Here is a 13,650-nt window from a genome sequence, read left to right on the forward strand (position 1 = left end):
GTACTTTTCTTGCTCCTATAGGCACAGAATACCTTTTGCTCCCAGAAAACTTTCTGCTTAAAATGAATCTAAAAATGTGGGTAAGAAATTGGGGGAAAAAACAGCCATGGGGAGCTTTCAGCATTAAACAATCTGACAAAATGCTCCATGTCCCCTTTACAATCCTTCTTGTTAAGAACCAGCCCTTTGATTCAAATTTAAAAACATGATGCTTTTGCTGGTGTTTTTTGAATATTCCTTTGGTAACTGGAAAAATACAAATTGTTAAAGAGATTGAATAAAATAATTTATTTTTTGTGTTATTCACACAGGCGATGGCCACATTTTTTTTTTTATCGGTGTGGTGTGAAGGTGGAGCTTATTTCCAAAGAAGCAGGCAAAAGGAGAGAGTCTGTATTGAACAGAGGGTCTGTTTTATCAAAGGACATGCTCAAGTTTACACTTATACGTTCTACTTAGTGGGGCTACTCAACTGCATGCTTTTGTACAGTGGAAAGAAATTAGAGTCCCTGGAAGAAATCCATATCATCATGTGGAGAAAAAGTACATTCCCTATAGCAGGCACAAATAACATTGATTGTCTTTATCTGATTCTCTGCTCATGAGCAAGTCCAATTCTCCAGTGACTCATTTCTTCCCTGTTTATCCATTTCTGTGTTGTAGAGAGCCAGTGTCTATCCCAGCCAAACTGACCCACACAGCAGGGCCAATCCTAGACAGGGCACTTAGTCTAGTGGTGAGCAGTTACACACACTTATCAATGCAAAATCAATATGAAGTAGACAATTAACCTAAAATGCACCTCTTTGGTACATGGGAGGAAAACTGAAGTATCAGAAGAAAGTCCTACACACACACAAGAAGAACATGCAAAATCTACTCAGATGAAACAGGACTAGAATTCAGACCTGGCACATGAGAAAGAGACAGCACTGAGCCTTGAGCTTCATAAAATTAAAATGAGCAGAGGAAAAAATAGCATTATGGTGTGAATACATAAAGAAAACCATACCCAAACCCACTTATCTCAGGGCCGTCTTAACATATGGACACAATGGACACTGGCCAGGAGCCCTAGGAGTACAGGAGCCCACAATGTTTCCGATACCTATGTATGTTTCTACAGTATTTTACTATCAAATCAGGGACCCCAGCACACTACTTTGCCTGGAGGCCTATAATGCTGTTAAGACGGTCTTGATTTAATCTTAGGCCATTGTTCAGTTTGTCGCCCACCTCCTCATAGAGGATTCTAACAATTCTGGAATGGAAAGTGTCCAAACAGGAAATAGAGATGTTGTCAAACTGTATAATAAGACTATTATGAAGTCTCTTTTGTCACCTTTTGTGAGGTTGCATGGTAATCATATGTCACTTAAATAAAATTGCACCCAGGAGAAAAGAGCAAAATAAAGATAATGTTAATTGACATAACACCCACAATAATAAGGAAAAAGTAGACATTCAAAATGTTATAAACTGTAAAACATTACAAACCACTGAAATGTTTCAAAGGTATGGGCTCCTATAACTAAATGATGAGCCTTTTCCAGTACTTTTTTTTTACCCTTAACATTAAATAATAGTCTAATTCTTCTAATCACATTGTAAGCTCTGATGTAAAACCTTTAATAGGTCTGGGAAACTGAGAGACAGCAAAACTACGAACAGTTTAATAAGTCAGAAGGAGGAGCTTCCAGCTAGTTCTAAGGTATTAATGGTACACAATAAAGAGTTTTAAAACTGGAGGAATGAGATTACATTACTTAAAACTTGTTTTGATCTTTGACTGAAAACCAGAAGAAAACATGAACAGTTGAAACAACGTATATATATTCTTAAACACACTGGCAATGTCACAAGTGGCCACTGCCTATTGCTAAAGTATATAGTAGTATGCAAGTTCATCGCAAGCCCACCTCATTCACACACCCAATTAGAACAGCTATTTAAATTAATATGCACATCTTTTGGAAATGTATGAGGATAACATGGGGTACTTGAAAAAACAGAGACATTGATAAGGCAGAAAGTACAAACCCCAAACAAAAGGAATGAACATGGGATTTAAAGTGTAGCTTGAGGTCAATCAATACATTGTGGATGGGTGGAATGAGACTTGAGGACATCAGCAAAGTGTTGGGGTGTCAACCAGCCACCTGTAGCCAAAGATTTGAAGTGTGCCTCTATGATCTGTGAGGTTTATTCCACACACATTCTTTAATTTAAAACAAGTAATTAAGGCCATAATTAATACAGCTGGAACTATGCATCTGACAGGGAGAAAGCCTTACTGTCATGTAAGTAATCTGACAGGGAGAAGGGAAGAGACAAGTGGAGACAACTTAAGCGGGCTATCAAAAGAGAGTAGGTGTATCCTGTGGTTTGATGGTCAGTTTATGGTCAACAGATATTTTGTGCTATTTCTATTTAAACTATGCCAACGGAGACATTGCTCCTGCCTGTACCTAGGAACCATACCTCCCAGACTCTCTTGAAGCAGGCCAGAGTCGACCGCAGGAACCCCATGACTGCATGTGTTTGCCAGTACCTCTCCTTTGAAAACTGTATTATTGTGAGTGTCCAGACTAGAAATTTCCTCAGTTCTGACTTATTTCTAAGCAAAAGTATGTTTGTAAATATTCAGTAATAAGTTAATATGAAAATAATCAGATTATATTTTGAAATGTCACCTGTATTTATGTATGTATTAATCAGAGTGGTGGCTCTGAGGCTAGGGGTGTGTGCCAGAAATTGGAAGATTGCAGGGTTCAAATCCTGTAATTGCGAGAAGTGAGTCCATTTCATTGGGTCCTTGAGCATGGCCCTTAACCTACAATTGCTCTGTCCTGGGTATGCCATTAACCTGCATCCAGCCCTGCAAGCATGTCCTCCATCTTGCAGGGAGAACCTTGGGGGTTGGTGGCAGGATTGGCACTCCAGCCACTGTAAAAAAAAAAAAAAAAAACTCACACTGTTCCATTCCATTTGAACTAGTGTGATGCTGAGGTGTCACCTGTTGCATAGCTGTGCTCAGTCCTAATTTGGGATCCTGAGGTGGTTCATCATGCGGTTGGTGTGGCAACATTCTGTATCAGTGCATGCTCCCAACCTCTCTTTCTAATCAAAGATAATAAATGTAAAGGCCCTTTGAGTTTTTGATTGACTGGATCATGTTGTTCTTTGTACAAAGTCGTTGCACTAATACAATTGTTTTCTTGGAGTGTAACCGTGGTCTTTTAATAAATTGAAGTACAACTAAGTAGTTTAACTAAGAATATAATAAGATGAATATGATTAGGCTTTATAGATAGGCAGAGGTGACTCAGCAAAGCGTCACTGGCATAAGAATAAAAATGACTAGTATGTCTTTTTGATCATTTCTAATGCCAATATATGAGGAGAAAAGATTAGAAATTCACATCTTTCAGCAGCCCACAGTAACACCCACACATTTTTGAAGCCCTCTTCAGCTATTAAAAAGTTGCAGGGAGTCTGAGACTATTCCAGCAACTTGGGACAAAAGGCAGATAAAGAGTAAAACCAGTTCAATACAGGCCACACTCATGCCAATACTCAACACTCACACAAACCATGACAGTTGTACATTTTGAGCAAAGCAATCTTCTATCAGTCTGTAAGGATCCACAAACCACATTCTTTAACACTAAACTGAATTGCATATATAACATGCGCAGCCTATGTGACCAACCAAAGTATGCAATGGTGGAGGTCTCTGTGTCTGAGCTTTAGCAAACTGGTTCAATTTAGAGTTGCCAAGGTGTGGGAAATGGGATTAAATTGACATAAAAAGCCAACATGAATATGGAAGAAATGTGCATACCTAAACACAGAGATAAAGCTAAAAAAAATCAACTGAGGAGTGAGGCAGCATCATAAACCATTGAATCACTGTCCTGCACTAAAAGACTGTTAATACAAACATACTAGGAAATACTCAGACCACCAGTCCTTGAAGAATGGTGGTTCAAACACTTCTGCAACACAGAAGGACCCCAAGCCCAATTATGTAGTAGAGGTAGTCTGCACCTCCAACTAATGGTTTGTCTATGATTGTTTTTTCTTGTGCTCGGAGCGTATGATGAAAATGATCAGTTGGCCTGTGTAATGTGTTTTACTGTCAGTAGATGCTGCTGCTGAGCTTTTCCTGTCTGCCATTCCTCGTGCCCACAGCGCTGTTCTATTCCTGCCAGCCATGGTGCATGGACACATTGCAGCTTATCATTAAAAGGGCCCAAAGCCCAATTACACAGCTGAGGTAGCTGCACCTCCAATTCTTGAATTGTGTTATGTGTATCACATCATAAACACTTGGTTAAGACCAAGATCAAGGTTTGAGACCCTGTGGTTCATGACTTTTTGTGTGACAGGCAGTCAACCCCATAGCATTTTATATATATAGATACATGATTGTATTCAAATAGTCAATTTGGGTCTTTTACTCTAAACAAATGAGCAACTTTACATTAATTTATAGACACTATTGCATTTTTCACTAGGACCCAGGACTTTAAACCACAAGACTGAAGGAACAGTTCTCGCCTGTCAGTTACCTTGCATTTTTTCCAAATGCAAACAAATTTAAATTGGCACTGGAACTGAAAAATACAAACTGTTTTGTGACAGACACAAGAATGAGGGAGACAAAGCACTGGATTTGACTTTTTTAACCTTGCCATAATCTTTTTGGTCACCTCTTTATTTAGACCACAGAAACGTCATGAAAACAGGAACCTACTCTACTCCTTTTCTTGACTCCTTTGATCCTTATTCTTCTGTTTATCTTTCTCTTTCATTCTTGGCACCTGTATTCCACCTTAACCAAGCAATATGGCTCTTCACTGTGAGTCTCTAGTATCCCTTACCACTTCCATCAATGGATTAATCTACCCCTATTAACCTACTACCTGTCGTCATAAATGGATGATGAAAGTGTACACTGGGAAGAAGGGTGCACCCTGGAACTGTCCTCATATGGCTAGCATGCCACACACCTCCCACCCTTATTAGCTCTTCACACATCCGGCATGTGTCAGCAGCCTCCATTACTTATCTGGTGATGCACTACCAATAGTCACAGTCTACCACTTGTCTGCTTTCTATGCTTTCCTCCTGATAAGCTCGGACTGATGCTTAGCCTTGAACAAAGAGTGCAGTTCCTTCTTTTGAAACTGTTTCTAGTTGTGTGTCTTTTTGAATTGCCTCTTCGCTCCTCCCAAGCTGATATTCTCTTCCCCTCCTTCCTACCCAAGTTCTTATCCTTAGCTAGATCGTTCCATTTGCATCTACCCTCACTGTCAAGGCCCCTTTTGCTTCAACTCCATGACAATGAGGACCAGTGTTGTGGAACATTACCTTTAAAAGTAACTTAGTTAAATGACTAATTACTTACAAAAAAGTAACTAAATATAATAAATAGTTACTTACTATAAAATGTAATCAAGGCTTGATTAAGACTCCCACAAACCCCTGGGTGACTTGATTAATCAAGCTCCTTAACAAAGAGTTAATCATACTTTAAACAGTAAAGCACGTGGACACCCAGTTGTTTAATGCAGTGTAGTAATTCCCTCTGTTAATGGTATGCTGAGCCTCAACTGTTTCATCAAGCTGTGGGGTGGGGTAACATAAGGCCCATGGACACTCAGTCACTTCATTAATTCCCCTTACTGATTTCTGCCCACTGAAACTCAACCTCCAGGAGAAGAGGGTGTAGGTCAAAAGACCTCTTACCATGATGGACCCCTGAGCATGCACACAAAATGCCCTGATGGTGGTTCTGAACCTGAATGTAATGCATTACAAACAGTATGTTACCTTTGCATTACTTTTTCTTCATTTGGATGAAAAACTGCATGTTTAAATGGCCATCATTTGTTATTAAATCTTAAACCCATATATGAACCTTCATGAAACTGACCAGAAACACAAACACATTTGATAATTTTCTTGTGTTTCATAAATACCTTTAGTCCTTCATGTTTTGTGAAATAAATAACCTCCTTTTCCAACCCCACCCCAATCATCCAAAGATTCACGGTATGGACACTGGCCACTGTGCCCCCTGATCACACTGTTTCAAATTATCTATAGCAAATATATGGAATTAAACTAAACAGACACTTGCTTTATAGGATTCTGTTACTGAATACTCTTTTCTACTTGGGTGTATATCTGAGACTTGCAAACGACCGGCATACATCCACCACATTTGCTTCTTGCCTTACACCCAGTGGTGCCACAATAATCATTGGCTCCCTGTGGCCCTAAACTGGGCCAATTAAATTTAAATTACACATAAAAGTATTAGGTACAAAATATAGATTTCTATCAACATTTGAGCTATTTCCACTAACCGGAAGTGGTACTTTACCTGAAACGTTTCCCCAAAATTATTAAAAATTTGATCATTTCACATCACATTATGTTAAATCACCAAATTCTAACCATCTTTTGTCGCTTTGCATTCTTTCGAAAAACGACCGGTTTTCAAGATAATCGCAATTTTCCAATTGACATTCAAATGGTAATATATATTTGAGAATGTTTTTGCTTTACGTAAATAAAATTTTGTGTACAAGTATTACATTACATACATTACTAAAGTTTCTTGCAACTTTTCACCAACTTCTACTTACTGAAAGTGGTAATTTACCTGAATTGTTCGCCAAAATAAAATTATCATGGCAAATTTTTTATTCATGTAGCTACAGAGTCCGATTTATTCAACTTTACTTTTAAATTAATTGTTCATTGTTAATTTGATTTGATTTGTTGTTTGTTGTTCTTCAGTGTACTTAATATAAAAACATAATCATTGTCTTATGGCTTACTCCTCAAATTTCCATCCCCATATCTGAGTATACGAGAAAGTCTAGGGGAGACCACTCCCGATTTTTTATTTTTACTTCACTAAAATAAGTATTGTGTTGGGTTACTCATTACCACTTTAAAAAGTAATGTGACTAAGTAATGCAGGTCTCTTTTAATGTGTTACCCCCAATACTGTTAAGGAGTGGACTGTCCTCCCCACCCTCATTACTATAGTCAGTGTGTTTACATGTACTTCAATAACCTGATTATTTACAGAAACCTGATTTCTAAAATTCCACGTAAGCTGTTATTAAGCTTAGGGAAAGGTTATTGGCCTTTAATTAACAGAGGTAGATTTTGAATAAATCAATTATGAGGCCATGTAAACCCTTGACCAGGCTAGTGTTAAGGATTTTGTACTCTGCCCATGTCCATTGCACTCTGTCAGCCTGCACGTGTGTTTGCTTCACACACGCTTTCAGCAGCCGTGGGCAGAAGGGTTCACAAACTAGATTTCCAGATTCAAATGTTCAGGTGATCGCACTATTCCTTCCCTGGTTTACAATAATTTGCCTCAGTATTTCAGAAATCGCTAAATTTATGTTGATTAGCTCAACGTACAGTGCTAAACTTGGAAACACAATCTGAAGAACAGTAGGGTAAAATGTTAAAAGTAGTCCAATTACATTTTACAGTAACAAGTAATCTAATATAAATTGAGATAAAAATACCTGTGTTGTTATTATTCCAGCAGCACTGGGTGTACAGCAAGAAGCACACATACCAGATCGAATCCTTTACAGGCCTCAGTCACACAGCCAAGCAGAAACAAGTAAGTGTGTTGCCAGCAATCTGATAACAGAAACTTATAAAGCGCCAGGTTGACTAAACATTTTTTAAAACACAAGAATATTATCACAGGCGTCATGCTTTTGATTCAAGGTTCCCGGTGCTGCGTTTAACTCTTACTTGTGCAGTATAATTACGTTGAAACGTTTTGACCAAGCAGAACTCAGAAGATTACTTCCATGTGTAATCGCAGATTATTAATAAACCAGTCCTAACCGGCTTCACCTTATCCCAATTATGTGTGTGCATGTAAACGCACTGTAGCTTCCCTTACACTGGTAAGTAACGAATAACTGCTGCTCATTGTCTATTTGCCGGCGATACCGGCAGAGTTCATGGCCAGAGTTTATCCTGAAGTGATCCCGGCACAAGACAAGAGTGTCAGGGCATCGCTGGGCACATTCACACACCCACCAACACTCGCACTTACGTGGGGCCACGTAACACAAGTCACACATTACAACACCTGAACAAACCCGCTGCACTGTCCTCGTGCCCACGTTATTAAATAAAATTGTTAAATTTAGTGTTAGTGTCCCTAGTTACGTTACATACCACTAAACATACAGTCTGGAATCTGTACACTTATAAACCTTATCTATATACATATCTTGTTTTTTATTATTATTTCTTTCTTTCTTATATTGTATTACTTGTCTCATGATTGTCCCATTCATTGTTGTCTTATATTCTCTCAATTTACTAATGCTGAGGTAGGCTGGTTCACGCCGCGACGATTAACTAAAGCATGTCGGCTCGAAAAGTAACGGTTTATTTTCCCTTTAATGTGGCAGTGAACCAGTGGTGTGCACGTTGGCTTTATTATCGCCCTAGCTTCGAATTCCACTCTCGCTCATTGTCCGCATATTCTATTCAATATATCCTTCAAAGATTTGCTAGTTACGTTATTTGGCGATTGTAAAATACACCCTTACTTAGATTAGGCTTTTTTGTTATTTACCGTAATGTGGAACTCTTAGCCAGCGAACATCGCAGCAGACCCGAGATGGTTTCCTTGGAACACCCAACACGGAAGCACGCCTGCAGTGTAAATTCAGAGGATGGCAGATGTACCGACTGATGCCCCGCAGCGTGAGTTTTTGGTTAGCAGTAACGAATAGTGTCATTTCAGCTAAGGTTTCAAATGTGTCTTACTGATAATTTTTAACACAGTCATGTTAGAACAGTTCTTACATATGAAGCAGAATAAATTCAGAAGAAGTACAGTTATAACTTTTATATATGGTGGTATTTGATAAACTGAAAGCATTTAAGAGTTTTTAACCCGGCCAAAGTTCAAGGGATGTAAGAAGTTGATTTCTGTGTATGTTACTGACTTAGATGATCTGTTTTCAGTTTGTTCCTTGTCTATGCTTTTTTTAGCATTTTGTTTCTTTTAACACACTTTTACTTTAGTTTGGTTAAAAACACAATTCCTTTTATTTTTGTCCATTTAGATTGCCCGGGAACCCAGAGCGAGCAAGCTGGAAAGAGTTCGGCATGTCAAGGATGTCCCAACCAATCCATATGTGCTTCAGGGTTACCCAAACAACCAGACCCAGGTATGTTTACAGTGTGTTCACATGCCATCAAAATAATGCACCAAATTATCTACGTGCTGTAAAAACAGTAATTCTAATCTGCGAGTTAACGTTTCTAATTTTTTCAGTATGTTACGCTGGTCACAGTGTTTAAAAACAAATGTTTTGTTTCTTTTACAGTGATATATTTTTTTCTTAGAGCTACTTTTAATCTTCGTCCCACGATATTTTGTTAACTAGTGGAGCCTAATGGAACCCCATCATTCCTCGTAGGCTTTTAGCATCCCTGTGTTCTAAATTGCATTACTGTACAATTATGGTTTTTCATTATCAGTGTGATAATTAAGGGAAGAGTCATAATAAAATCCTGGGGGCTTGATCATGCTTTATAAACGCAGAATTGCTATTCCTAGTTTGTTTTTCAAGAACCAAAGTGTGGCTTGGGAGTTCTTATTTTTCCAGTAATAGTAATGTTTACAAGCTTCATCAACTAATGCTTAATGAATTCTATATCCTTGATGAATAATATTAATCTGCCATCACTCTTGACTGTTTGAGTTTAATAACTACATAAGATTGTGATTAATATTGGAAGATGCTCATTCTATGTAAATGTAATTAGGATTCTCGCCATCTAAGTAATGCCTTGACCTGTGAGGTTCCTTTTCTTTTTTTTTTTTGTAACTCTTAACCAAAATATAGGTTTATTTAGATAATTGTTTTGTCTTGGTAGAGTAATATATATATTGCTCTACTTTCCCCTATTGTATTATTAATATGTAGCCTTTGTCAGAATGCCTAATCTCACAGACTTACCACTGTTTATAAGGTATTATTGTATATAACTTATCCCCACCTTCCCTTCTATATCTATAACCTCAGGCAATTACATGTAGTAAAAAGACAAGCAGAAGTTAAGTTACACATAAAATAATGTATTATTGATAATATTCATAAATAATAACAAAATGCAAAGTATATTTGAATATTGGCAACTATACAAGCTGATTAAATGGTGATATGTAGTTCAGGCGGCACACAGACTTCTAGTTACTTAAATGTCTCTAGTTAAGGCATCATTGGTGCCCAGCTTTCAGCCACATGTCTGTTTAAAATGGCTGCTGAGCTGTGCTCTTCATTGTGTTGTCTTCATCACAGGTTAGCAAGAGAGATGCTGCTTTTAGATGTTGGTTAGTAAGAGAGAGATTGTGAGGTTAAACACATACATTTATAGATGTTCTGTCCAACCCCTAGAGCCAATAGGACATCATGGTACTTAATGGCCTCTGTGACAAGCCAATTCCAAACAGCCATACCTCAGACCAGTGGGGGAATACAACATCTTAATACCTGCCACCCCCAAGACCATATGTCTTTAAGTCTTTCTTGCGGGGGAAGAAATGAATTAAGCAAAGAAACACTAACCAAACCAGTTTAAGGCACATCTTCCCCCAAATCTTGTCATAAAATTCAAAGAGGCTCAGTTGTAAAAGGGGGGGGGGGGGGCAAACATGAATGCCTCTCACCAAAGTAACACTAAATTACATTGCTTTGCCTAAAAATCAAATAAAGACATTCAAAATATTCATCAAGTTATATGCAAAATCTCACATCACAACAATAATTTAAATAGTTTTGAGGTTTGGTGGAGAAACAGGTGTGACATGTAAACAGAACAAAAGATAGTAAGTCTGAAAAATTATAGCTTCAGATGGTAGTAGCTACAGCAGCAACATAGAACATAAAGTCATAGAGCAACGCAGTTAAAACAAAGTGCAAAGTATTATATAAGAGCAGTGTTTCTCAACCTCAGTCCTGGGGACCCCCTGTGACTGCAGGTTTTTGTTCCAACCAGATTCCTAATCAGTGACAACACCTGATAGCACTGATCTCATTTAATTAGCTGCTATTATTTTTTCTTTTATCCTACATTCAGAAAAGCACAGCAGCATGATTTTTACATTTATGAGACATTTAGAAATATTTCTGCTTTTGCTATAGATTTAAATGCTTAATTCTCTTTTGTTGATTTCATCATATTTTGCCCTTTCTCTGTGCAGTTTTTCCCCTTTGTTGTATCTTATTAATGAGAATTAAAAATGAGCAGAGCAGACACCCTGGCAAACAACACTGAATAAGCAAAGGCTGCAACTACTTTAGCATCAGAGCCACTAATTAGTAAATAATGGATTAATTAAACAGAACACCTAGAAAAGTAGAATGAAAATCAATATGAAAATATTGTTAAAAATACTTATTACCATATAACTTCTTGGTACATTTTAATTAATATATATTTTTCTTTTTAACCAAACTTAGTCTTCTAATTTCTATATTGTTCCTAAAACACAGAACTTGTTCACTTAATTAGCCCAGGAGTCCAATTAAAAACAGAAGCTGGTTGGAACAAAACCTGCAGCCACAGTGGGTCCCCAGGACCAAGGTTGAGAAACACTGTATAAGAGCAATGTGCAGACCAATGCACTTTATACATTAAATGCACACTGGATATACAGTATTATGTTCTTGAAGAGTCATTGTATGTGTTACAACTGACTAGGGAAAAAGGTCAAGTTGGGAAGAGGTTTTTTTTTTTTTTTTTCTTTCCCCCTCAGTGTGATGGCTGTGGGCAAAAAATAAAAAGGCCTTGGTATAGCCTCTGGACACCCCAAAGTCAAATAAGCCTATGAATAAAGTGTTCCAGGGCAATACATGATGGAAAGGATGCACAGAGATTGTCATGATGGCCTCTAATTTTGCCATTAGCCTCTTTTCTTCCACTATCTCTAGTGAGTGTTTTGTTGTGGTAGCGCCTTAGACAGGGTGCTCCTGTTCTACCTTTTATACTTTTTAGTATGTACACCATAACAGAAATGTCCTAGATACCAACAACACTATCAGGATTGACTGCTGTTGTAGTTCAGTGCTTCCCATCTTCTTTTACATCTGTAATCCCAGGCAGGAGGGAAAGTTGCACATTTATTTTTGTATTATAGATAATATACCCAAATTAATAAACATAATAAAAATGTGAGTGTTGGCAAAATAATATTAATACAGCTTGGGTAATAATCAGTTCATCTTGCTTGGACTACCCAGGTGGCTTTCTGTTTTGGTCTGGTCGAGAAGTAATCTAGCATGGCCCATAGGGTGAGTTGCATTAAGTGGGGGTGCCTAATTTCCAATGACTTAGCACAGGGAGATTTGGCATCCTGGTCTAGCCCATGTTTTGTTCTTGTCACTCATTATTCTCCAGTTTCAAAAAAGATGCACAAATGTAATTTTGGACAATCAACAAAGAGAGGATATGCAGGTAATTAAATTGGAAAATGCCTTCTCAAACCTGCTTCTCTTTTAGAGCTATAAATATGTGTTTCCTTTAGTCTTGGAAGGCTAAAATAGAATGTAAAGTGTTCCTGCACACCAGGCCGAATCTGGTCAATTTTCCCCCCTCCCAGTTACAGATTGCCAAAACACTTAACAAAACGTCTTATCTTATCTAGCAAGTTGTAAATGTCCAAAAGCAATAACTAGTTTCTCCAGCTTCCTTGCATTTTAAAATTATCTATAACTTCCTGGTCTTTTTAGAAATTCATATTATTAGACATTAATAGTTTAAAAAAAAAATCATCTTATACGCTAGATAGTATTCTCTGTTAACACTGGGTAAGCCACACAAGTTTATTTTTTATATTGTTTGATATGTTTGTGGTGCACATGTAAATTAAATATACTATTGTTAACTTTTCACCGTTTTCATTTTGTTCATTTAACGTAGCAGGCTGACATGATAATTTTAATGATTGTTAGAATATTTTCAACAATCAATGTAGTAAAACCACAAATATGCAGTGAATAAGTGACAAAGGTGAGATGGTAATCAGCATTTCTACTAATTTGTGTTATATCTATTCTCTTCTGCCTTCTACAGCAATCGAAGAGATAAAACAAAAAATGAGCACCGTGAAACACAAAATTCTTGTTCTGTCTGGAAAAGGAGGAGTAGGCAAAAGTACTTTCAGTGCTCACTTGGCTCACGGACTAGCAAGTGATGAATCCAAAGAGGTAATTTCTTTATTTATTATACTGTGATTCACTCTGGTTAGTCATTACAAATTCATATTCATTGCTGGTAGCACCCCCTACTGAGATGTTTACTGTGCTTACCTTTGTGACCATCATTTAGTATCTGTTTCAAAAAAATTATTTGAAAAGGAAACATTGAATGTCTTAGAAATATTGATGTGCCCTGGTACACAGAACCTTTTGATGGTGCTCTCAGAAAAGAGAAAATCAACTTTTGTAAATGCCTGTTGTGGCAGAATGAGTGCAGTAAGAAGCTGTAGGAATTAATAACAGGTTTTATTAACCACTTCCATTTAAGAAATTGGTTCTAGCGAAAATGGATGCCCTTGAGGATCTTAGT

General features: G+C 37.5%; 1 protein-coding gene across 2 annotated transcripts in view; it reads left to right on the top strand.

Moving 5' to 3' along the window:
- The window catches only part of nubp1 (nucleotide binding protein 1 (MinD homolog, E. coli)), a 50,020-nt gene that overhangs the window by 2,681 nt on the left and 33,689 nt on the right, over window positions 1-13,650 (top strand). Inside the window, exons 1-3 of one of the 2 annotated variants that reach the window (XM_028813851.2) lie at window positions 8,446-8,775; window positions 9,141-9,245; window positions 13,156-13,289. In XM_028813851.2, the coding sequence (XP_028669684.1) occupies window positions 8,745-8,775; window positions 9,141-9,245; window positions 13,156-13,289 (270 nt within the window). In that variant the 5' untranslated portion in view covers window positions 8,446-8,744. Of the gene's footprint in view, window positions 1-8,445; window positions 8,776-9,140; window positions 9,246-13,155; window positions 13,290-13,650 lie in introns of those variants that run through there. The other variant, XM_051933352.1, reaches the window with a different exon arrangement.

This window comes from Erpetoichthys calabaricus, chromosome 11 (genome assembly GCF_900747795.2).
Source record: "Erpetoichthys calabaricus chromosome 11, fErpCal1.3, whole genome shotgun sequence".
In the NCBI taxonomy this organism is placed as follows: Eukaryota; Metazoa; Chordata; class Cladistia; order Polypteriformes; family Polypteridae; genus Erpetoichthys; species Erpetoichthys calabaricus.